The sequence below is a fragment of the Blennius ocellaris genome (genome assembly GCF_963422515.1).
Source record: "Blennius ocellaris genome assembly, chromosome: 11".
Taxonomy (NCBI): domain Eukaryota; kingdom Metazoa; phylum Chordata; class Actinopteri; order Blenniiformes; family Blenniidae; genus Blennius; species Blennius ocellaris.
Window position 1 is genome coordinate 3,748,924 of NC_137660.1, and position 25,900 is coordinate 3,774,823.

The 25,900-nt window shown below is 46.4% G+C and overlaps 1 protein-coding gene across 1 annotated transcript; it reads left to right on the forward strand.

The window, feature by feature from the left end:
• Positions 1 to 7,376: 7,376 nt before the first annotated feature.
• Positions 7,377 to 23,357, forward strand: LOC308136278 (uncharacterized protein). The gene is made up of 3 exons (XM_080504545.1): positions 7,377 to 7,670; positions 15,485 to 15,772; positions 22,146 to 23,357. The coding sequence occupies exons 1-3, from the start codon at positions 7,499 to 7,501 to the stop codon at positions 23,276 to 23,278; spliced, it is 1,593 nt and encodes a 530-aa protein (XP_080360671.1). The 5' UTR covers positions 7,377 to 7,498; the 3' UTR covers positions 23,279 to 23,357.
• Positions 23,358 to 25,900: the final 2,543 nt, after the last annotated feature.

Sequence of the window (25,900 nt, forward strand, 5' to 3'; positions counted from 1 at the left end):
TTCATATCACCTTAGTCCTCAGTGTCCTCCATGTCTTCATATCACCTTAGTCCTCGGTGTCCTCCATGTCTTCATATCACCTTAGTCCTCGGTGTCCTCCATGTCTTCATATCACCTTAGTCCTCGGTGTCCTCCATGTCTTCATATCACCTTAGTCCTCGGTGTCCTCCATGTCTTCATATCACCTTAGTCCTCAGTGTCCTCCATGTCTTCATATCACCTTAGTCCTCAGTGTCCTCCATGTCTTCATATCACCTTAGTCCTCGGTGTCCTCCATGTCTTCATATCACCTTAGTCCTCAGTGTCCTCCATGTCTTCATATCACCTTAGTCCTCAGTGTCCTCCATGTCTTCATATCACCTTAGTCCTCGGTGTCCTCCATGTCTTCATATCACCTTAGTCCTCGGTGTCCTCCATGTCTTCATATCACCTTAGTCCTCAGTGTCCTCCATGTCTTCATATCACCTTAGTCCTCAGTGTCCTCCATGTCTTCATATCACCTTAGTCCTCGGTGTCCTCCATGTCTTCATATCACCTTAGTCCTCGGTGTCCTCCATGTCTTCATATCACCTTAGTCCTCCATGTCTTCATATCACCTTAGTCCTCAGTGTCCTCCATGTCTTCATATCACCTTAGTCCTCGGTGTCCTCCATGTCTTCATATCACCTTAGTCCTCGGTGTCCTCCATGTCTTCATATCACCTTAGTCCTCAGTGTCCTCCATGTCTTCATATCACCTTAGTCCTCGGTGTCCTCCATGTCTTCATATCACCTTAGTCCTCGGTGTCCTCCATGTCTTCATATCACCTTAGTCCTCGGTGTCCTCCATGTCTTCATATCACCTTAGTCCTCGGTGTCCTCCATGTCTTCATATCACCTTAGTCCTCGGTGTCCTCCATGTCTTCATATCACCTTAGTCCTCGGTGTCCTCCATGTCTTCATATCACCTTAGTCCTCGGTGTCCTCCATGTCTTCATATCACCTTAGTCCTCAGTGTCCTCCATGTCTTCATATCACCTTAGTCCTCGGTGTCCTCCATGTCTTCATATCACCTTAGTCCTCAGTGTCCTCCATGTCTTCATATCACCTTAGTCCTCAGTGTCCTCCATGTCTTCATATCACCTTAGTCCTCAGTGTCCTCCATGTCTTCATATCACCTTAGTCCTCAGTGTCCTCCATGTCTTCATATCACCTTAGTCCTCAGTGTCCTCCATGTCTTCATATCACCTTAGTCCTCAGTGTCCTCCATGTCTTCATATCACCTTAGTCCTCAGTGTCCTCCATGTCTTCATATCACCTTAGTCCTCAGTGTCCTCCATGTCTTCATATCACCTTAGTCCTCAGTGTCCTCCATGTCTTCATATCACCTTAGTCCTCAGTGTCCTCCATGTCTTCATATCACCTTAGTCCTCAGTGTCCTCCATGTCTTCATATCACCTTAGTCCTCGGTGTCCTCCATGTCTTCATATCACCTTAGTCCTCAGTGTCCTCCATGTCTTCATATCACCTTAGTCCTCAGTGTCCTCCATGTCTTCATATCACCTTAGTCCTCAGTGTCCTCCATGTCTTCATATCACCTTAGTCCTCAGTGTCCTCCATGTCTTCATATCACCTTAGTCCTCAGTGTCCTCCATGTCTTCATATCACCTTAGTCCTCAGTGTCCTCCATGTCTTCATATCACCTTAGTCCTCAGTGTCCTCCATGTCTTCATATCACCTTAGTCCTCGGTGTCCTCCATGTCTTCATATCACCTTAGTCCTCAGTGTCCTCCATGTCTTCATATCACCTTAGTCCTCAGTGTCCTCCATGTCTTCATATCACCTTAGTCCTCAGTGTCCTCCATGTCTTCATATCACCTTAGTCCTCGGTGTCCTCCATGTCTTCATATCACCTTAGTCCTCAGTGTCCTCCATGTCTTCATATCACCTTAGTCCTCAGTGTCCTCCATGTCTTCATATCACCTTAGTCCTCAGTGTCCTCCATGTCTTCATATCACCTTAGTCCTCAGTGTCCTCCATGTCTTCATATCACCTTAGTCCTCAGTGTCCTCCATGTCTTCATATCACCTTAGTCCTCAGTGTCCTCCATGTCTTCATATCACCTTAGTCCTCAGTGTCCTCCATGTCTTCATATCACCTTAGTCCTCAGTGTCCTCCATGTCTTCATATCACCTTAGTCCTCAGTGTCCTCCATGTCTTCATATCACCTTAGTCCTCAGTGTCCTCCATGTCTTCATATCACCTTAGTCCTCGGTGTCCTCCATGTCTTCATATCACCTTAGTCCTCAGTGTCCTCCATGTCTTCATATCACCTTAGTCCTCAGTGTCCTCCATGTCTTCATATCACCTTAGTCCTCGGTGTCCTCCATGTCTTCATATCACCTTAGTCCTCAGTGTCCTCCATGTCTTCATATCACCTTAGTCCTCAGTGTCCTCCATGTCTTCATATCACCTTAGTCCTCAGTGTCCTCCATGTCTTCATATCACCTTAGTCCTCAGTGTCCTCCATGTCTTCATATCACCTTAGTCCTCGGTGTCCTCCATGTCTTCATATCACCTTAGTCCTCGGTGTCCTCCATGTCTTCATATCACCTTAGTCCTCAGTGTCCTCCATGTCTTCATATCACCTTAGTCCTCAGTGTCCTCCATGTCTTCATATCACCTTAGTCCTCAGTGTCCTCCATGTCTTCATATCACCTTAGTCCTCAGTGTCCTCCATGTCTTCATATCACCTTAGTCCTCAGTGTCCTCCATGTCTTCATATCACCTTAGTCCTCAGTGTCCTCCATGTCTTCATATCACCTTAGTCCTCAGTGTCCTCCATGTCTTCATATCACCTTAGTCCTCAGTGTCCTCCATGTCTTCATATCACCTTAGTCCTCAGTGTCCTCCATGTCTTCATATCACCTTAGTCCTCAGTGTCCTCCATGTCTTCATATCACCTTAGTCCTCAGTGTCCTCCATGTCTTCATATCACCTTTGTCCTCAGTGTCCTCCATGTCTTCATATCACCTTAGTCCTCAGTGTCCTCCATGTCTTCATATCACCTTAGTCCTCAGTGTCCTCCATGTCTTCATATCACCTTAGTCCTCAGTGTCTGTTATTGATTGATAAAAAATGCCAGGAATGACGGGAACATGAGATTCGTAGCTCATCGTCCTGAAGTGTAAATGCACTTGAACATCAGAACTTCAGGCGGTTGTCATTTGTCATAATGTCATTTTCTTCATCTTTCAGACAATTTTTCTTATCAAAAGAGAAAAAAATGAAAGCTGGACTCCAGTTTTTTATTGTCCATAGTTGGTTGTTGTTTAATGAAGATGATTGAAGTTGAGGCTGAGCTCCACAATAAGAGTGGAGAAGAAGAAGAAGTCCAATCTAGTATGACATAATGTGGACAGAGGCTCCCGAGGTGCTTCAAGAGCTCCACATTGACTCTTTGTCTGTTTCTGACCCTCGTCTGCTCAACATGTTACTGCATGTGATGGAAATGTTGCTCACTCTGGAACGTTTGCAAAAGTACATGAATGACAAGTTGCTCAATGTTTCCTGAACGTGTTGAATCCAAAGCAGCTAATGGAGTTGCAATCCACCGACCTGTTTCCTCCCAGCGAGTCCTGCAGGAGTCGGGAGAGTTTGGAGTCTCGATAAGGCACATGAGACGCCCGCTTGCTCCGGTCACCCAGAGCACTGATTACATTCCCCAAAGCAAGCTGAGCAACACAAACAGCAAAAAGCAGCTTTAGTGGAGAGAAGTGGAGTTGAACAAACCCCGACTAGGACTCAATACCAGGTGTCACTTCTTGTGTTTTGTTTAAGGAGCCCATGAGTTTTGTCCTTTTTGGGGGCCCGCTCCCCCGAGGAGGGACAGCTCGCTCCCCGTGTAAGGAAAATGGGAAACCACAGTGAGTTGAAGCCACCAAACATGAAACTTGAGAATGAAATCAACACATGAGTTTTATTACAAAGCAATATATATAAAACTTACAGAAATATTTCTGGGTTCGAAGAGCCGTTCACCACCCAGGTGGATCTTGCTTCTCTGAACCAAAAACCGGACCCAAGTGGATACGGCGGAAGAAAATGGCAAAAGACCCCCGGCTCAGAATTACTGCCTCCTTTTCTCTATCTCCTCCAAGGTCTTCCTCCTGTCCCCGCCCGTGCTTCTCCAGTCACGGGACATCAAAAAGGAGGAGTAAGCTGGTTTGCACCGGTTCTTATCAATTCTAGCAGGCCCCAGCCAGGACAACTACAGCCCAAAATCTAAACAATTTTAACAATTTTTGTAGGTGGGGTCAGTGGGAGCAGTAATTCTCAACCCGAGGCAAACACATACATCAGACCATCATTATTTTAATAAAACCCACACTATCACTAAGTCAGAATAATCACACATTACTAAGACTACTTTTAACCTTAAATCAATATTCTTCGTGTTTTGTAGGTCCCTCTCTTGGAGTGATCCAATCAATCACTCCATAAAACCTTATAAACACAATACAAGCAATTTTTCTGGCCACAGTTTTAATTAATGTATTGCCATATCAAACTATTCTTCCTGAGGTTCCAGTGATTTCAGCACTACATTTATCAACTGCATGTGAAATAATGAACTGAGTCCTCATAACTACTGAACGGAAAGAGACAAAGTACACAACAGCTGAAGTCGTATTCATCTATTAATTTCATATTGTGTATCTGATGAAGCCCCGAGCTGCTGATGTTGGTAAAGTTCAGTTTCTGCAGTTGGAGCTTAGAAAGAGAAATATCACACATCAGATCTGTACAGAGTTCAGCCACTAGATGGCACTAAATCCATGAGGTGAAGAAAAGGAACACGATGAACTGCTTTAATAACAAGAATTCATAAACAGTTTATTATAGTAAAATGGAGAGCAGAAAATGTGATATCAAACATGACAACATTGCTAAAAGCTAATAGTTTATAAATGTCACACCTCAAAATAATGACTTCTAAAAATCGTTTGAATAAAAATGGCCCAGACAAAAGATTAGAAGAATCATACTTACGACTTATGAATCAATACGTTTATAGCTTCAGCCAATAAAATGCATCCCTGTATCCCCACTAGAAAGTCTCCACAAATTAACTCTAAAAATAAACAAAAACCTGTCTGATAACATCAAACAATGTTTCTCGTCAGAATTCATTGCAAAGCCTTTGAAATGAATCACTTGATTGCAAAGAAGCAGTGAAACGAGTACCGAGTGTTTCCCATCCACATAACTCATCATGGAACCTCATGCCACGATATTTCAAAGTAGATTGTAATTGAATCAGCATAAAGTCGACTGATCTTAATCAATAAGTATATTGTGTATATTGTATAAGTGTAAAACAAGAGGGGACAGAGCGTTCTCTGTTGTCGGCCCTAAGCTGTGGAACGTTCTGCCCCTCCACGTCCCAACAGCCCCCCCACTTTAGACTGTTTTAAATCACGTCTTAAAACCCTTAAACTTTTATTCTCAGGCTTTTAACGCCGCGGGAGTCGTGTGGTCGCCTGTGTCCTTTACTTATTGTTTTATTTATTGTTCTCATCTATTTTATTGCTTTTTAAGCGTCTTTTTATTTCTATTTATTCTTTTGAATTGTTTTATTCTTATTTGTAGTTTCTTAATGTGTTTGTAGTTTTTCATCTGTTTTTATTTTTATTTTATGGCTTTATACTTATTTAGTGTTGGACTGTTTAGTTTTATGTGCAGTATGTGAAGCACTTTGTAAACACTTCGTTTTTAAAATGTGCTCTATAAATAAAGCGGATTGGATACATTGGGGAAACTCAGTGACCAGCTACACTTTCACACTGAATAATTATAAGAATTTGATTGGAGTTGACATGCATGCGTGTGTGGTTGTTTGTATGTTTGCCCCGTGAGCGACTGGAGACGGTCCAGGTGGATCCTGCTCTGGACCACCGGAGGCCGGGACTGGAACCAGCACCCCGCCACCCTCAACTGGATAGGTGGGAGAGAAGATGGATGGATGGATGGGTGAATGGATGGATGGATGGTGCAGAAAAAGTTAACATTTTCAGAGACATTTGTGTCGCGGGTTAAAAAAGTCACCTGCTGAAGAGTGAAAGTGTTCATAATAAAGTGTTTGCTCCATAAAGCTTGAACGTTTCATTATTGTGTTCCTCAGCAGAAATAACACACACTCATCACTTTTTGTCTGACATTCATGGAATTACTTGGATGTAAGAAAACACAAGATCATTTCCATACGAAGATAAATCAGAACAATTGTGATACGACGACATTCGACTCCTTAACACACATTCCTGCACTTTTTAATTCTTGGAAGTGAACTTCTGTGTGAAATTAATAAATTGGTGTTCGACGAGGGGAAAAATGATTTTAGAGAACATAAACATGCTGCAGAGCAGGATTACATTTTATTTGCCTCCGTGTTGTCAAACATTGAGGTCAATCTAATAGAATAATTACTTTAAAAATGACCACAAATAAAAGAAACACGTGAGCAGTGAAAAACAGTGGCAGAGCTTTTAAAACACATTTAGCAGTCATAACCCTTATTGAAGAAAAAATATTACTTTAAATAGTTTCACGGTCTTGATGAATGCAAGAGATTCAGCTTCAGGCTTTTACACACACACACACACACACACACACACACACACACACACACACACACACACACACACACACACACACACACTATGTTTCTTGAGAAAGCATCTCTACTTCCGGTCTGATCAACTTTCTCATGTGTCAAACACAGTTTGGTCTTGTGAAGAAGTACTTTCTCCGTCTGGAACGACGTGTTTGCCTCCATGAAGCTCCGGGGGCTCGAGCTTCTTCAACATGCATCCTCTTTTCTCACACCAAGTCCGTTTCCTCACATCTGGCGTCCGTCCAGCAGTGGCGGTGGTTCGGCCAGAGTATAGTCCCGCTGAGTCGCTTTACGGCGGCTGGATCCCCGTCAAATAACTCTCCTCGCTCCGTGTTTGTCCGCAACTATGGAAGTTGTGCCGATCCGCAAGGAAATCCTAAATATCTTTACGTTTGAAGCATATTTCAAAGTAGAACTCATGATGTGATGACTGCTGGCACTGCGCATGACTCCATTTTGATGAACTCTGAACCGGAAACGAAGGCTCAGAAGTTGTTGTTGTTTTTGTTTTTTTAACAACTTCAGTTTTTTTGTTTGTTTGTTTTTTTTAGAGAGAGTGAATCCCCTGGCTCTGCAAGATGCCCGAAAAGTTTTATTTTACATTTTTACATTTTTTTTGTTGTATAATTCAATAAAAAATAACCCCCCCCCCCCACCACCACCCGGAAGTCGCAGTCGCTCGCACGCTGGGCGGTGTTACGGTCACCTGCTGTGGAGGGACGGTGGCTGCGAGCTGCTGTTGAGCCTTAGAGGAGGAGAACCGTTCAGCGGCTGGTAGAACTTGTGGGGTTCTTCTGGGTTCTGGACTTTCACGCAGGAAATCGTTTAATCTCCTGCAGGAACGATGACGTCACTCCAGGCGTTGAGGGAGTTTATCGTCCAGCGACTCACCGCTGCTGCCGCAGAAATCTTCCTGATGTTTGAACGAACTGTCGTCCAGTACGAGCAGCAGATGGACTGTCAACGCAGGTTCTTGGAAGTCAGTGGGGAACCTCGGATCCGGTTCCACGGAACAGGTATGGAGAAGTGAATGAACGCATGAACGTGACTCGTGGAGGATCGCTGCTCTTATTTTGAAATGCGGCTGCAGGCTGCGGTCAAAGTGAAACCACAGGAGTGACTTTAGTCACAAACCTTCAGCATTAAACGGAGCTTCTGTATCACGAACAGAGGGAACTGGTGTTGTGCTGTTAGAAGTGGTTTATTGACACAGCCTGCCCCAGAGCAGCCTTGCTCTGTATGGCTGTCTGTGTTACAGTAGGGCTGTAAAACTCCTGGAAATAAAGAAGACACACCTCGCCGAGCCAGAAACAGTCCAGCTGCCAACTGGTGTCAAGCCAGCCCTCACTTCGGAAAACGACGTCAAGCCAGCCCCCACTCAATTTAGCGGTGCGCGTATACGCCATGCATTACTGTAAGAGCAAACTCGGACCTATTTCAAAATAAAAGTGACGTTTAAATGAACGAAATATCGCCTTCTTTCAGATAGTTAATGAAACACAAATTAATACTCTAGCTAATAACAACAAAGAAAATAAATTACTTTATCATTGATACAAACTAATAAAATGAAATTAATAAAACTATTGCCCACAGAAGCCAAAAAAGATGTATTTTTTATTAGTATTACTGTTATTATAATACTATAGATAAGGATCAGCCAGATCTGATTAGAAATTTCAAAATAAGAGCCATTTGAAATACCATATCTGAGTAACATTCATGCCAACTTTGAAGTGATATTAAATGGAATTTCCACGTTATCATTTCACCATTCCAATTCAGACTGATAGTAGGACACCCCAGGATGCCACACACCAAGTATCAGCCAGATCTGATGTGGAATTCCAAAATAAGAGCCTTCTGAAATACCATATCTGAGCACCTATCACACCAAATTTGAAGTGATATTAAATGGAATTTCCACGTTATCATTTCACCATTTCAATTCAGACAGATAGTAGGACACCCCAGGATGCCACATACTAAGTATCAGCCAGATCTGATGTGGAATTCCAAAATAAGAGCCATTTGAAATACCATATCTGAGTAACATTCATGCCAAATTTGAAGTGGTTTTAAATGGAATTTCCACGTTATCATTTCACCATTCCAAGTCAGACTGATAGTAGGACACCCCAGGATGCCACACACCAAGTATCAGCCAGATCTGATGTGGAATTCCAAAATAAGATCCATTTGAAATTGCTCATCAGAGCACGTATTGTACCAACTTTGAAGTGATATTAAATGGAATTTCCACGTTATCATTTCACCATTTCAATTCAGACTGATAGTAGGACACCCCAGGATGCCACATACCAAGTATCAACCAGATCTGATGTGGAATTCCAAAATAAGAGTGTACTGAAATAGCACATCTGAGCACCAATCACTATCTTAGTCTGATATCGATCCATCCATCCATCCATTTTCTGCCGCTTATCCAGGGCCGGGTCGTGGAGGCAGCAGTCCAAGCAGAGTTCCCATCCCAAGGCGTTCCCAGGCCAGCCGAGAGACATAGTCCCTCCAGCGTGTCCTTGGTCTGCCACAAGGCCTCCTACCGGAGGGACATGCCCGGAGCACCTGCCTCGGGATAGGGAGGCGTCCGGGGGGCGTCCGAAACAGGTGCCCGAGCCACCTCAACTAGCTCCACTTGATGTGGAGGAGCAGTGGCTCTACTCCGAGCTCCTCCCTGGTGACTGAGCTCCTCTTCCTATCTCTGAGGGTGACTGAGCTCCTCACCCTATATCTAAAGGTGCGCCCAGCCACCCTATGGAGGAAGCTCATTTTAGCCGCTTGTATCCGGGATCTCGTTCTTTAAAACGAGAAAAATGAGCTTCCTCCATAGGGTGGCTGGGCGCACCTTTAGATATAGGGTGAGGAGCTCAGTCACCCTCAGAGATAGGAAGAGGAGCTGAATGGCATGAATGTTACTCAGATATGGTATTTCAAATGGCTCTTATTTTGGAATTCCACATCAGATCTGGCTGATACTTGGTATGTGGCATCCTGGGGTGTCCTACTATCAGTCTGAATTGAAATGGTGAAATTATAACGTGGAAATTCCATTTAATACCACTTCAAAGTTGGTGTGATAGGTGCTCAGATATGGTATTTCAGAAAGCTCTTATTTTGAAATGCCACATCAGATCTGGCTGATAGTTGGTGTGTGGCATCCTGGGGTGGTCTACTATCAGTTTGATGTGGATTGGTTTGATGACAACAGGGAACTTCCATTTAAAATTAGTCTGAAATCAGAGTCATTCAAGCCCAGATAAGCTGTCAGAGGGCTCTTATTTTATACACCTTATCAGGTCTACTATCAATCTGATGTTAAATGAGTCTGAATTTCTCCAAGACCTACTGTTCTATTGGGCCTTTAATTTTAGTAACGTGATCAGAGTGGGTTTATATCTATAGTATTATAATAACATTAATACTAATAAAAAAACGTTTTTTTGGCTTCTGTGGGCAATAGTTTTATTGATATGTCATTTTTATTAGTTTGTATCAATGATAAATTAATTTATCTTCTTTGTTGTTACTAGTTATAGTATTAATTTATGTTTCATCAACTATCTGAATGAATCTCGTTCATTTAAACGTCACTTTTATTTTGAAATAGGTCTGAGTTTGCTCTTACGGTAATGCATAGTGTATACGCGCACCGCTAAATTGAGTGGGGGCTGGCTTGACGTTGTTTTCCGAAGTGAGGGCTGGCTTGACACCAGTAGCTGCCACAAGCTGCACATCTGTCCAGCCACACTGGGTGAATCCCAAACTATAACAATGAGTAACGGCCAGTGCATTAGTTATCACGTCATCCATCTGTTTCTATGACGTCCACACGTCAATGCTGAATATAAGCCTTGTACGAACCTCAGTCAGTGTTCCAGTAGTTTGTTCTGCTGCGTGTGGAAACGAGACGCTGAAAGAAACAGTGGTCGTGTTTGAGAGTGAGAATTCACTGTACCAGGGACAATGAGATTAAAAGCAGCTCCAGTAGCGGTGCAGTACAGGATATGTGAGAACATGTTAAGAAAAGAAAAAGTGCAGAATATGTAAAAAACATAGAAAGGGAAATAGTGCAAGAAGGAGGGTGGGGGGTGTAAAGGAGGTAAAGTGCACAGTCCAGTCCTGAGAACAATAAAACTTATATTGCACATTATAAAGTATTGCACAGAAAGTCCAGTTATATACACTAAATCAGGGGCTTCAAACTGATTTTAGTTGATCAACCTGACCTGACCTCTGACCTCTGGAGGCCCAACAAGTCAAACATCACATGTTAAACTGCAGATATGGACAAATGCAGTCTTTCCTTCTTTTGATCGTTTTGTAACTGCAAGAATTTACCAGTCTATTCTGAAATATACACATTAAAGGAAATCAAATATTATATTTGCAAAAAAGAAACACCAAAAAAAAACCTCAGTCACCTTTTCTGGATATCCTATTTTTATTCAGGATTAAAACAATTTGTCATCATCTGGAAATTGTTTTGAGTTCACGTATCTAAAGTATCATTTCACATAAATTGGACTCGTTGTTTTATTGTGAAAGGCGTTGAGTCATGTGACCTCCACAGATGCATTCATAAATTCTGACCAATGGCGGTTTTGAATGTCATTTTTGCCCATCTAGTGTTTTTAGATCAGCTTCTGTCAGTTTTCATTTTATACTTCACACCTCAAAAATCCCATGGCGGCCGGATTAGATGGTCTGGTGGGCCGGTTGTGGCCCCCGGGCCGCATGTTGGACACCCCCTGCACTAAATGCAGATGTGCTGACAAACGTATTGCAGAGATGGACCAGTTGTGTCCCACTCGGTGGGTAAGGAGCGTTGTGAAAGCACAGAGAGGTGCTGGACTGTGACGTCAGTCCTGAGAGTTCAGGGGTCATGGCTTTGGGGAAAAACTGTTCTGGACTCTGTTCGTCTGAGACCTGCTGACCCTGTAGCGCCTTCCCGAGGGCAGCAGGTCAGACGGGGTTGTTCCCTTGTTATTTTCCCCATGAACTGTTGAATAGCATGGCAAGTAGGAACCCCCTGGCTCTTTTATTAACAAAGTTAGAAATCCTATGAGGCTCACCCTGCCAGGATGAGCTCACCCCCTTCCTCAATCCTCCTTTTACCTGCAGCCTGCCAGCAACTCTGCATTTACTCCCCTGCCAGAATACAGAAGACATCAGGTGAGGATAGTTTTAAAACAGACAGTAAAGGTCCTCGCAAAACAAAACTAGAACATTTCTTTGTTCGTATAAATATATATACACATTATTCTTAACCCTTTACTTACTAAGTCGTGCTGATTCCTTTTTAATTAAGTCTTAATTAAAACACTTTACACTTAACCTTTAAACTTTTTTAAAGGTTATTTATTGAGAACACACATCGAGGAAAAAACAGGGCAGTCGAGCTTGCAGCAAAAACGTCCAAAATGCAGCCGTACTAAAAATGAAACCACCACCACAATTGCGAACAGCTGACACTACATTACTGCCTTCATGCATGTGGTCATAGAGGCAGGTATTCCTCACTGTGGTGTCAAACTGAGACGCCCTACAAAGGAAAGGATCCTCTGGTGGCGGCTTGTCGACACAGATCTGGTGAAACCACCGAAAACAAGTGTCGCATTCAATCTGGAAACAACAACAACAAAAAGCCATTTTAAAGAAGCAGTTCTCTCCTCCACTGACACACAATGTAAAAGCAGTGAAGTGTGCTTTAACAAATGTTTTTCGGACACACGTTGGTCTTGTATTTGCTTAAAAATGGAAATCACCTTCTACAACTAATGACCTTTTTTTTCATTCAAGTGTGAAGAATTAAGTTTTAATTTTTCTATTCATACAAGAAGCATTTGAACAGTTTTCATTTTTAAAAGAAGCCGTATTTGTGTGAATACTTTAAACTAAGTTTATGATTACCTATTTATTTATATATATTAGCTATCAATTGTATTTCTTTGTTTCTCACTGTCCACAATAATAAACATGGTTGAGCACTGCCCTGGCAGGTGTTTCATTCTGCTGCTCACTGATCTTCTCCAGGGGCTCATTTATAAAACATTGCGTTGGATCAAAAATGTACGTGCGTCCAAAAGCTGAAAATGAGGCGCGCCAACAAGGTTTCGGCTCAATAAAACCATGGATATGCACATCTGTACGCACTTTCCTTTTATACATCACGCCTACCTGTAAAGTTCACCTCCCGCCCTGGACACGCCCACTTTCTACCAGAAACGCTCGACGCAAAGAGCCTCGTCAGTATTTCTGCATCTCATTCAGCCTGTTGATCGCCGGCATTTCACAATCCATCCTGACAGGAAAGGACTTTTACAGAAAGAACTAGTGATGGAGGAGGTGGAGGTGGAGGTGGAGAATGATGTTTGGTGTGGAATCACATGAGGAGGGAGGTGGAGGAGGTGGAGGTGGAGAATGATGTTTGGTGTGGAATCACAGGAGGAGGGAGGTGGAGGAGGTGGAGAATGATGTTTGGTGTGGAATCACAGGAGGAGGGAGGTGGAGGAGGTGGAGGTGGAGAATGATGTTTGATGTGGAATCACAGGAGGAGGGAGGTGGAGGAGGTGGAGGTGGAGAAGGATGTTTGGTGTGGAATCACAGGAGGAGGGAAGTGGAGGAGGTGGAGGTAGAGGTGGAGAATGATGTTTGGTGTGGAATCACAGGAGGAGGGAGGTGGAGGAGGTGGAGGTAGAGGTGGAGAATGATGTTTGGTGTGGAATCACAGGAGGAGGGAGGTGGAGGTAGAGGTGGAGAATGATGTTTGGTGTGGAATCACAGGAGGAGGGAGGTGGAGGAGGTGGAGGTAGAGGTGGAGAAGGATGTTTGGTGTGGAATCACAGGAGGAGGGAGGTGGAGGAGGTGGAGGTAGAGGTGGAGAATGATGTTTGGTGTGGAATCACAGGAGGAGGGAGGTGGAGGTAGAGGTGGAGAATGATGTTTGGTGTGGAATCACAGGAGGAGGGAGGTGGAGGAGGTGGAGGTAGAGGTGGAGAAGGATGTTCGGTTTGGAATCACAGGAGGAGGGAGGTGGAGGAGGTGGAGGTAGAGGTGGAGAATGATGTTTGGTGTGGAATCACAGGAGGAGGGAGGTGGAGGAGGTGGAGGTGGAGAAGGATGTTTGGTGTGGAATCACAGGAGGAGGGAGGTGGAGGTGGAGGTGGAGAAGGATGTTTGGTGTGGAATCACAGGAGGAGGGAGGTGGAGGAGGTGGAGGTGGAGAATGATGTTTGGTGTGGAATCACAGGAGGAGGGAGGTGGAGGAGGTGGAGGTGGAGAATGATGTTTGGTGTGGAATCACAGGAGGAGGGAGGTGGAGGAGGTGGAGGTGGAGAAGGATGTTTGGTGTGGAATCACAGGAGGAGGGAGGTGGAGGAGGTGGAGGTGGAGAAGGATGTTTGGTGTGGAATCACAGGAGGAGGGAGGTGGAGGAGGTGGAGGTGGAGAAGGATGTTTGGTGTGGAATCACTGGTAAAAGAAGAAACAAGCGACCAGCAGAGCGTCGTCACTGGAAATAGAGGGAGAGCTCCAGAGATCAGTGGAGGAGGAGGAGGAGGAGGAGGAGGAGGTGGTGGAGGAGAGGAGGAGGAGAGGAAGAGGAGGAGGAAGAGGTGGAGGAGAGGAGGAGGAGGGAGGTGGAGGAGGGGGTAGAGGAGAGGAGGTGGAGGAGGGGGTAGAGGAGGAGGAAGAGGTGGAGGAGAGGAGGAGGTGGAGGAGGGGGTAGAGGAGAGGAGGAGGAGGAGGAGGGAGGTGGAGGAGAGGAGGAGGAGGAGAGGAAGAGGAGGAGGGAGGTGGAGGAGGAGGAGAGGAGGAGGAGGAGAGGAGGAGGAGGAGGGAATGGAGGTGGAGGAGAGGAAGAGGAGGAGGGAGGTGGAGGAGGGGGTAGAGGAGAGGAGCAGGAGGAGGGAGGTGGTGGGGGAGGTGGAGGAGAGGAAGAGGAGGAGGAGAGGAGGAGGAGGGAGGTGGAGGAGAGGAAGAGGAGGAGGGAGGTGGAGGATGGAGGCCAGGAGGCACCAACAGTCTCCATGGTGACGGAGAGGAAGGAGACACAGGCCATAAAGTTCTTTCATCTCTTTATTAAATGTTTGAATTCAATATGTGAAGAGTGACGGTGAAAAGACTCAGTGGACTTTGTGTTTCATCCTCAGTCACCCCCCCCCCCTCTCTCTCTCTCTCTCTCTATCTGTCTCTCTCTCTCTCTCTCTCTCTCTCTCTCTCTCTCTGACATTTGCGTTTATTTCCTTTTTTCCCTTCAATTCCTTTCTTACTTTCCTTATAGAAGAGGAGAAAAGCTCCTGTCCTATGATTGGCTGCTGGGTATATATACTGTAATTATCATCACTGGTGGTTTTCAGTTGTACTTGTCACACACACACACACACACACACACACACACACACACACACACACACACACACACACACAGCAAGGTGAGATGAAAACAACTTGTGGTCAGAGGGACTGGTTGAGGTTAGGGATGAAGGGGAGCAGGTCGTTAACTCCTATATGAGAAGAGGCGCCACCTCAGGAGTTAAATGTAATAGAACCCGTCTCCAGGGCTCTTCTGCTCTCATCCTGCAGGGCGTTGACAGTTTGAACATACATGCCTCCCGATGTCACCAGAACTCACCAACACACCCACACAGTTTCCTCCTTCATTCTTTAAACCCCACAGCTCCTGTCCTGTTTTATTGAAATCAGCACTTTTTGTTTCTTTTCTAAATGCAGCCTGTCCCGTCTCGTCCATCCATCAGTGTAAAATATCGACATCGTCACATCGGAGCCCTTTGTGTTGGTTTCCCTCCAGAGAGTCCACAGCGACACCAGAAGACCAGGTCCAGCGTGGAGCAGGAGGAACATGAAGCTCCACACATCAAAGAGGAGGAGGATCTTGTTGAAGTGACTGTTACTGACGGTGACCGTGACGATTCCCACCACTCCGTGAGGGACTGGACCGCCCAGAGACTGACTGCTGCTGCAGGAGAAATCTTCACCCTGTTTGAACAAACTCTCATCCAGTATGAGGAGGGGATTGATCATCAGCGCAGACTGCTGGGAAACATCTGGAATCCTCCAGTCAAGCACCACAGAACAGGTATGGAACAGTCTGAATGAACACATGAGTGGGCTGGTGGAAGATCTCCGTCATTATGGCTGTTTGGTTCGTCGACCTCTGACAGAAGCAGGTTTGTGTCTCCTACGTCTTTAGGATCTTTATTCAGCAGACTGGAAACTCCAAACACACTCCGCCTTCTTCTCCGTTCTCTACTTCCACGTAACAGCACAGCATTACACTTTAGGAAACACAACGTGAGCCTTTTCCCCCCAAGGAACTATTATACGTGAAATATACGCCCAAGAAAAGGTTTATTAAGGTTTGAGCACTGAAAGGACAGGAGACCCTGTTGGATTTTCTCACATTGTTTGGGTCCGAGCACTGACGGAGCAGAAGACCCTATAGAAACCGTAGGAATTGTAGAGGCACAGTCCCTCTGCACGTTTGTGTCAGGGCGGGGTGGGTTTTCTTGTGGTCCCACTGAAAACGTTGAGCATGGTACGAAACAAACAACCACCAGCTCGGCTCTTCCGTCAGCCTCCATTGAGGTACCGAGCCCCGAGGAAACGGGTCTGTGAGGAGCAGCGACGAAGCCGTCTGCTGATTGCTCGAGACGATCCTCATTCTCCACTTGCTCGCAATATCGAAATGTTTCTTCGGCTGTAAATCCTCCCGTTGTCGTTGACATCCGCCGCTTTGCGCTCATGGGTTGTTTTGTTAACTGGGTTTATTTAAACATCAATGTGCAACACAACAACAATGTGCAGACGCTCCTCTCAGTAGCAGGAGGAGGAGATTGACCTGGTGCTGCTGTTCACAAGGAGAAACTTTGTGCTGCGTGACAGAACGAGGCTCAAGGCTTTACTCTGCTGGCTGCAGAGCTGAGGCTGAGTTAAGCTAGCAGCCCCTGGCCACTTCCGCATTCTTCGCCCGTCCCCACGTTGTCCACAACCCTGTCACTTTTTAAACTTACCTTCTGTGGAGGGACCGCGCGATAGAGTTGGGTCTGGGTGCGCTTTGCTGTACTGTACCCTCCCACTCCGCCTATGGGGTTATATTTGTGCCAAAATTCTGAGCGAGCGATGGGAAAATTTGAGCGCAAAAAAATTAATTGTGCAAGCACACTAATAACATTTTGAGGAAATATTTAAATTGTGCAAAGACAAACTTGAGGTTGCGCGCTCAAAAATCATTTCTGCGCTCAGATTCTTCCTCTGCGCTCAACCTCTCTCTCTCTCGCGCGCTCAACCTCTCTCTCTCTCGCTCAACCTCTCTCTCTCTCTCGCTCGCTCAAATCTCTCCACCTCCGCTCAAGTCCTGCTGTACGCTCGCTCAAAATGTGCAAAGCCCAAATGTGACAGACACGGTTGTCCACCAATCACAGAAATTTGGGGCGGGCGTTGAACTCTGATTGGTTACTTCAGATTCTGGAAGTGCCTCAGAACCAACGAAGAAGAAAAAGAAGAAGAAGAGGGAAAAACAAACTGCGAGGGAAAACATGTTGTAATCCAGGATCATTATCTTTAGTTTTCCTTATTTCTGTTTTCCTTCGCAGTTTGTTTTTCCCTCTTCTTCTTCGTCGGTTATGAGGCACTTCCAGAATCCGAAGTAACCAATCAGAATTCAACGCCCGCCCCAAATTTCTGTGATTGGTGGACAACCGTGTCTGTCACATTTGGGCTTTGCACATTTTGAGCGAGCGCACAGCAGGACTTGAGCGGAGGTGGAGAGATGTGAGCGAGCGAGAGAGAGAGAGGTTGAGCGAGCGAGAGAGAGAGAGGTTGAGAGAGAGAGAGAGAGGTTGAGCACGCAGAGGAAGAATCCGAGCGCAGAAATGATTTTTGAGCACACAATCTTAAGTTTTTCTTTGCGCAATTTAAATATTTCCTCAAAATGCTGTTAGTGCGCTTGCAAAATAATTTTTTTTGCGCTCAAAATTTCCCATCGCTCGCTCAGAATTTTGGCACAAATATAACCCCATACTCCGCCCCGCTGCGCTACGACATGACGCGTACTGCGGTGGGCCTTTAGAGGCCGAGCACTGACCACACCATAGGGATTATTATTATTATTATTTATCATTGTTGCTATTATTCTTTGTCAGCCTGAATGGAACTGTTTTTGAGGGCCTTAACATAAATAATTTTTTGTGAAACTTTGCACACTTGTGGGTTGTGGCCAGCAACGTGATCATTTGGGGGAGTTACACATTTCACTTGCAAAATGGCTCAACGGTGCCACCTGCAAAAATGGAACAAGGAATCGGCACACGTATGTAACAGGCCAAGACGAACAACAAACTCTCCTATGGCCGTACCTAAAACACAACAAGAAGTTGGATATTTGGAGGAAACTCGTCCCCGGGGGAAACACACCTTTTTCACGCCAACCGGAAGTAACATCTTCTGGTGTCAGGTTCGGCCTGGGCGGTAAATCGAAAATACTGAGATTAAAATTTTTGAAAATTACAACGTCATTTTGGTATATTCTGTGTTTAAAAAAAAAAAGAAAAAAGTAGTTTTGATTGTGTGTAGGAAGGCTATGTTGTGATGTCTCTTTAAGACTCTACTCTGTCAGAGACTCCACCCATCCAGTCTGTAACAAAACTGGAGTGAGGTGAGGTGATGGAGGTTCAGAAGTTGTGGTGGTGCTGCTGCGGAGGCTGGAGTTGGTGGTCGAGGGAGAGGGGGAGCAGCTTGTCCCAAAAAAGAAACGCTTCATCAATCATTTGGCAGCATTTTGGGTTCAGCAAGGACGATGTCAACCAAAACAATGTGAAATGTAAACTGTGCCAAAACACTGTTGTGACAAGTCAAAGTAACACATCCACCCTCTTCCACCACCTGCAGTACAACCACGCGAGTCAATTAGAAGAAATGAACAAAGCGATCAGGAGCAGCAACAAGTGCTTCTACCACCAGACAAGAACCGAAGCATTTGCTAGTACTCAACAATATGAGTTTATTTCAACCCAGTAATGATCATAATAAAGTGTATAAATGAGCCTTTTGTCCCTTTGTGTTTTGAACATTGAATCCCAAGTTGTGTGAATCACTAAATAGTATAAATAGTGTTAATTCTATTAAAATGAACCTGCTTGAATTTTACTTTAATAACCTGCCGAGTGCAAATGTGACGGACGGAGGCCCTCATGTAGTCCCCCCCCCCCCCCCCTTTCCTTCTTAGTTGCATTTTGTAGCCTACTTTGAATTTTATTTTTTATATTTATTTTTGTTTCATTTATATTTGTTTATTTATTTTTGTAAGGGTTATTTGTTTTGTTAAGGGGGAATTGTCCCCCATTAAGCACATTGCTCTACGTTCCTATACGCCCTATGCTGGATGCCTGTGTTCTGTTATGGCCACATAAATGTCTATAATGTGCAAATAAATAAATAAATAAAATGAACCTGCTTGAGTTTGGAAAAAAATATCTGTGATTTTCTTCAATTGCTATTTTGTAACTTGTTTTAAAAGTATTTTTTCGTCGTGGTTACAACTACAGGATTAGCAGGTAATATACATCAAAACTTGATGGATGTGTCCATCGCGAATGATGTAACTATCTAATTCGCAACCATTCATGTTTTGATTTGGTGTATATTCATTTGCAGCATAATCCTCTATCAACTTAGAGTACAGTTATAAAATGTTGACTTACAAAGGTCTTCAGAATTTTCTGTTTTTACTAGAACTTGTAAATTGAACTCGTTTCCTTGCAATTTAACTCAATCAGTCCACAAATTAAATGAATAAAAAGAACACAAACAAATGGGGCCGTGGTAATTTGCCAAAACACAACAGTTGTGCCAGATCTGATTGACAGTTCCTATTAAAGTGAAGAGGCACAGGAGAGGACCAGATGTGGAAGCGCTTGACTCTGGCGATTCCTCATTGATCGCTCATCAATGATCCACAGACGAGCAATGGATTGGGTCTCCTTGGTCTTTCTTGCTGGACGGACCAGGGTGACGAAAAGGTGCAATGGAGAGTTTGGTCCAACTTCATCAAGGAGTCTTGAAAGAGGAGGCCTGTATCCACTGTGACTTCATCTCCCGGCTGCAGCAGAGGAAGGGTTCCACTGACCCCAGTCATCTGTTTGGCAGACATGCAGCCGCTGTACAAAGATGAAATAAATGTCACCGACCCACCAGGAGGAACTCCGATCAGCCCTTTCAGAGTTCTTGTAGGCGGGGAACGTTTCAGACTGCAATGTCAGGGATGATGAAGCCTCCAGAGCAACTTCTGTACAGTCCAAGATGACTGGTAGCTTTGGAGAGAACTTCTGGAATCTCTCAGGCACACTGGCTTTCACCTTCTCACCACTGACCCACGTGTTGATGGACGACACGATGAAAAGGCAGCTGGCCCCGGTGACGGTCAGAAGCAACGCTCACTTGAACCATGTCAGCACTAAGCTGCTCCTTCAGGCCCACCGCCACCCTGAACACTGACAACATTAGAAACTCGTCAATCAGAGGCGTTCTGCAGGCGGGGCTGGGTTCATCTCAATGTTCTGTGCTCTGGTCCAGTAAATGAGGGGAAGCAGATGGTGCACTGGACTCCCAGAAGATCCAGAACACACTCTCAGGTGGGAATTTGGTGTGGAACCGGATCTGCTCATCACAAACACAGCCTGGCTTCCAACTCCTTGATCTATTCAAGAGCATCATCAGGTGCACCTGTGAAACCAAACAATACAGTTATATCATACAATAAAATACATTAGTGTATAAATAACTATAAAATAATTAAGTCACACAGACATTGTGATAAACGGCCATGTATTAGTACATTTTTACCAAATATTTTCATTACTTTATTTTCTAATGTAAAATTTAATTAAAACAGTCTTGAGTTTAATTTCCACTGGTTAGCATGATTGATTTAATTACTGAGCTCCTGTGACATTCTTTCCTTGTGGATCAACACTGAGTTCAGGTTCCAGTAAATCTGTCCCCGTCATTGATCTGCTCTCCAGACGGTGCTATAGAACTACACCCTGCTATAGAACTACACCCTGCTATAGAACTACACCCTGCTGCTGCAACACGGCCTGCAATTGCAGTATTCGTTCTATTTGATCTTCTAGGACACATTTATACAACTGACCATCTTAGAAATGTAGCTGTGGGTGGATGTTCCTCATAACGGGGGTCTGCAGTAGCAGCTCCATCCTGGCCAGCTGCTGCTACAAGTTCCTGGCCTCTGGAAGGCCCACGCCCTCTTAGGTGGAGCAGCTCCACCTTTAAGACTGATGCTGAAGCAGCTCCACCTTCAAGACCGATGGTGGAGCAGCTCCACCTTTAAGACTGATGGTGGAGCAGCTCCACCTTTAAGACTGATGCTGAAGCAGCTCCACCTTCAAGACTGATGGTGGATCTGCTGACCAAATCCTCCTGATGAAGACGCTGCAGACTAAAGTGCTCCTGTCTCTAGCAGCATCTGGACCCTGGTCCCCCCTAATGGCTGGGACCCACTGGGACCCTGGTCCCCCCTAATGGCTGGGACCCACTGGGACCCTGCCCCCCCCTAATGGCTGGGACCCACTGGGACCCTGGCCCCCCCTAATGGCTGGGACCCACTGGGACCCTGGCCCCCCCTAATGGACCCACTGCCTCTGGTCAGAGAGGTACCGTTGAGCAACCAGGAGCACCGAGACTGAGCCGTTATCGTTACTGTCCAACGCTAAAGCAACAGCCGCCAGAAGCTGTTGAGCACCACATCTGGATCTAAACACAGAAGTGTGAACAGGTGTACTCCATTCTACTTCAACTTGGGCTGTTTTGATAGAAAAGGGTTTGACGAGCCAAAGTTTGACTGCGTAACTTCACACTTTGCATGAAAGTCCACGTCTGATCAGTCGTCACAACCATCGGGCATAACGCATTTATTAGCATATGGGCTGATTAGCATAGGGCTAATGTTAGCATGCAGGATGATAAGCATTGTCAAGAGACACAACCATTGGGCATAGCGCCACCTCCTGGAAACAGGAAGTGAGGTATACATGAGCCGTTCTGGCTGAAACTTCACACACTGCATGAGTCCACATCTGATCACAGCCATGAGGTGGCCACGTCGATTGGGCACTGCGCCATCTGCTGGTAACAGGAAGTAGAGAGACTTGCACAAAACCTCGACATGTGACACATTTGGAACTGCGTGGGTGTGTGAGGACCCATTCAATGCTGCTTGCAGCTTTAATTTAAATAACCCTTAATCCACCAGCTGTGTAGTAGTTCAACATGCACATCATGAAATAATGTAACGGTCACACTGTTTTAATTTTTTTATTTTTGATTGAAAGAAAGTTTTTAAATTCTCCTCTGGAGTCCCAGATTTTGTTTTAAGCTGGAACTGTAGAAGTAATGTAACTAACCTTTAATCTTGTACATGTTTGTCTCTCCAGAGCTCCCACAGCACCATGACTGCAGGAAGGAGCAGCTCTTGAAAGATGAAACAAACGACTGTGGCGAGCCGGGAGAAGCACAACCTCCAGAGATCAAAGAGGAACCAGAAGAAGCAGAACCTCCGGAGATCAAAGAGGAACCAGAAGAAGCAGAACCTCCACAGATTGAGGAGCATGAGGAACTGAGTAGCAGCCAGGAGGGAGAGCAGCTGCTACTGAAGGTTGACAGTTGTTCCTTCAGGGTTCCTACTATTGAGGAGCAAAGTTCCCTGAGTGAACCAGAAGATGTAGCAGACTCTGAGCAGTTCCTCTCTCATGACTCTGAAGTCCGCCATGTGACAAAACATCTGGACTCAGAATCAACTCGAAATGTAAAGCTGAAAATAATCAACATAGTCCTTGGTGACCGTGTGGACGAGGTTCCTGAGTCGGAGAACCAGGCTGAAGGTGAAAAGCTTCTTGGTGACGAACCATGTGGGACAAATGTCTGTAAAAAACCTAAATTAGGTCCAAACTTAAGAACTGTCACTGATAAGAAGAAAATCATTTGTGACACATGTGGGAAAAGTTTCAGTTTTCAGAGTCATTTGTTGGTCCACAAGAGAACTCACTCAGGTGAGAAGCCGTACTCTTGTGAAACATGTGAAAAAAGTTTTGATGTCCAGAGTCATTTGTTGCGCCACATGAGAACTCACACAGGTGAGAAGCCGTATACTTGTGAAACATGTGGAAAAAACTTCAGTGCACAGAGTAATTTGTTGGTCCACAAGAGAACTCACACAGGTGAGAAGCCATATTCTTGTGAAACATGTGGGAAAAGTTTCAGTGTACAGAGTAATTTGTTGGTCCACAAGAGAACTCACACAGGTGAGAAGCCGTATTCTTGTGAAACGTGTGGGAAAAGTTTCAGTGTCCAGAGTCATTTGTTGGTCCACAAGAGAATTCACACAGGTGAGAAGCTGTATTCTTGTGAAACATGTGGGAAAAGCTTCAGCCAACAGGGCAGTTTGCTGGTCCACAAGAGAACTCACACAGGTGAGAAGCCATATTCCTGTGAAACATGTGGGAAAAGTTTCAGTCAACGGGGTAAATTGCTGCACCATGTGAAAACTCACAAAGAGGTGAAGTCATGAAGGACAACCTCATTCAGGAAGTCCAGCTTGAGCCACAAGCCACAAATGAGAAGGTTCAATTATGTGTTTTCTACATTTGTGTTCAAAATAAAATGTTGACGTGAGAACACAAATTTTTTAGTTTAGTGTTTGTTTAATATGTAACATGAATGAATCTGTTTAACTTTTCACTGTTGTTATGCTCCGTCGGGAACAATTGCTTTTCCCTTACATGATGATAAGAATCGGAAACATTTTATTGCCAGTTACTGTAGGAAATGTACATTTCTGTTAGGAGGAATTTCTCTTGATGTAATGGTGCAAAACACAAAACGGCGAACATCAAAGCCTTGATCGGGAGCTGGCACTCTGGCTCGTCGGGGTCGGCCCCATCATGGCCTATGGCCCCTTGAAATATTGATCATAGACACCTTGTTAAGGTTGTAACAAACAAGGACTTTTATTTTGAAAAATGTGTGGGGATTTCACTTTGAAAGCCAAATAAACTCAACTAACTTGTCCCTGAAAAAATGGGATCAGTGGCTGACCACAACCATCAAGACGTCATCCTGCTGAGGCTGATCGACATGTCGGAGCGATTCCAGTGTGACGTCATGAGTTCAACCCAACATGGCGGCACTCAGGCTGTAAAGCAAACTCTTCTGACCACCGAGGGGAAAAAGAACTCAACTCAATGAAGCTAAATCATAACGCTGGAAGAGGACACAGTAGAAGACGTTCAGGCCTACTTGGACGAGAGCTACGACCGTCTCGTCATGTCCAAGACTCCACAGACCTCGTCTTCCAAGAGGAGCTGTGCTGAAAGCTCTCCGACAGCGGCTCCTTCACCTACAAACAGTTGGAGGACATCCTGGACAGCGTCAACACCAAGCTGTCCAGCTTCAATACCCGTCTCGCCCTGGTGGAGGAGCTCCACCCTGGTGGAGGAGCTCCACCCTGAGTTTCTAGATCTTCAGGACTCGCTGGAATTCAGCCACCAGCAGGTAGCGGACCTGACAGCAGAGAACCAGGAGCTGAGAGACGAGGTGGACCTGCTGAACCAGGGACTGAAGGACTGAACCAGGAGAACAAGATGAAAGAATCATCCTGGACCTTCAAAGCAGAAGAATGAGAGACAACCTCGTCTTCGTGGGACTTCCAGGACACGAGGAGGAAAACGTGGAAACATCACTGTGAGGATTCATGCAGGAGCTCCTGAAGCTTCCTGTGGACACTGTGAATAACATCACCTTCACCCGAGTCCACCACCTGGGAGGGACACGACAGGACAACCAGCCCCCCCGTCCACCTCCTGGGAGGGAGTCGACAGGACAACCAGCCCCCCCCCACCCCCCCGTCCACCACCTGGGAGGGAGACGACAGGACAACCAGCCCCCCGTCCACCGCCTGGGGGGGGACACGACAGGACAACCAGCCCCCCATCCACCACCTGGGAGGGAGACGACAGGACAACCAGCCCCCCCGTCCACCACCTGGGAGGGACACGACAGGACAACCAGCCCCCCATCCACCACCTGGGAGGGAGACGACAGGACAACCAGCGCCCCCGTCCACCACCTGGGAGGGACACGACAGGACAACCAGCCCCCCGTCCACCACATGGGAGGGAGACGACAGGACAACGAGCCCCCCGTCCACCACCTGGGAGGGACACGACAGGACAACCAGCCCCCCGTCCACCACATGGGAGGGACACGACAGGACAACGAGCCCCCCCCGTCCACCACCTGGGAGGGACACGACAGGACAACAAGCCCCCCCGTCCACCACCTGGGAGGGACACGACAGGACAACCAGCCCCCCGTCCACCTCCTGGGAGGGACACGACAGGACAACCAGCGCCCCCGTCCACCACCTGGGAGGGACACGACAGGACAACCAGCCCCCCGTCCACCTCCTGGGAGGGAGACGACAGGACAACCAGCGCCCTCGTCCACCACCTGGGAGGGACACGACAGGACAACCAGCGCCCTCGTCCACCACCTGGGAGGGAGACGACAGGACAACCAGCCCCCCGTCCACCTCCTGGGAGGGAGACAACAGGACAACCAGCCCCCCGTCCACCTCCTGGGAGGGACACGACAGGACAACCAGCCCCCCGTCCACCACCTGGGAGGGAGACGACAGGACAACCAGCCCCCCGTCCACCTCCTGGGAGGGACACGACAGGACAACCAGCCCCCCGTCCACCACCTGGGAGGGACACGACAGGACAACCAGCCCACCGTCCACCACCTGGGAGGGAGACGACAGGACAACCAGCCCCCCCGTCCACCACCTGGGAGGGACACGACAGGACAACCAGCGCCCCCGTCCACCACCTGGGAGGGACACGACAGGACAACCAGCCCCCCGTCCACCTCCTGGGAGGGACATGACAGGACAACCAGCGCCCTCGTCCACCACCTGGGAGGGACACGACAGGACAACCAGCGCCCTCGTCCACCGCCTGGGGGGGGAGACGACAGGACAACCAGCCCCCCGTCCACCTCCTGGGAGGGACACGACAGGACAACCAGCCCCCCGTCCACCACCTGGGAGGGACACGACAGGACAACCAGCCCCCCGTCCACCACCTGGGAGGGAGACGACAGGACAACCAGCCCCCCCGTCCACCACCTG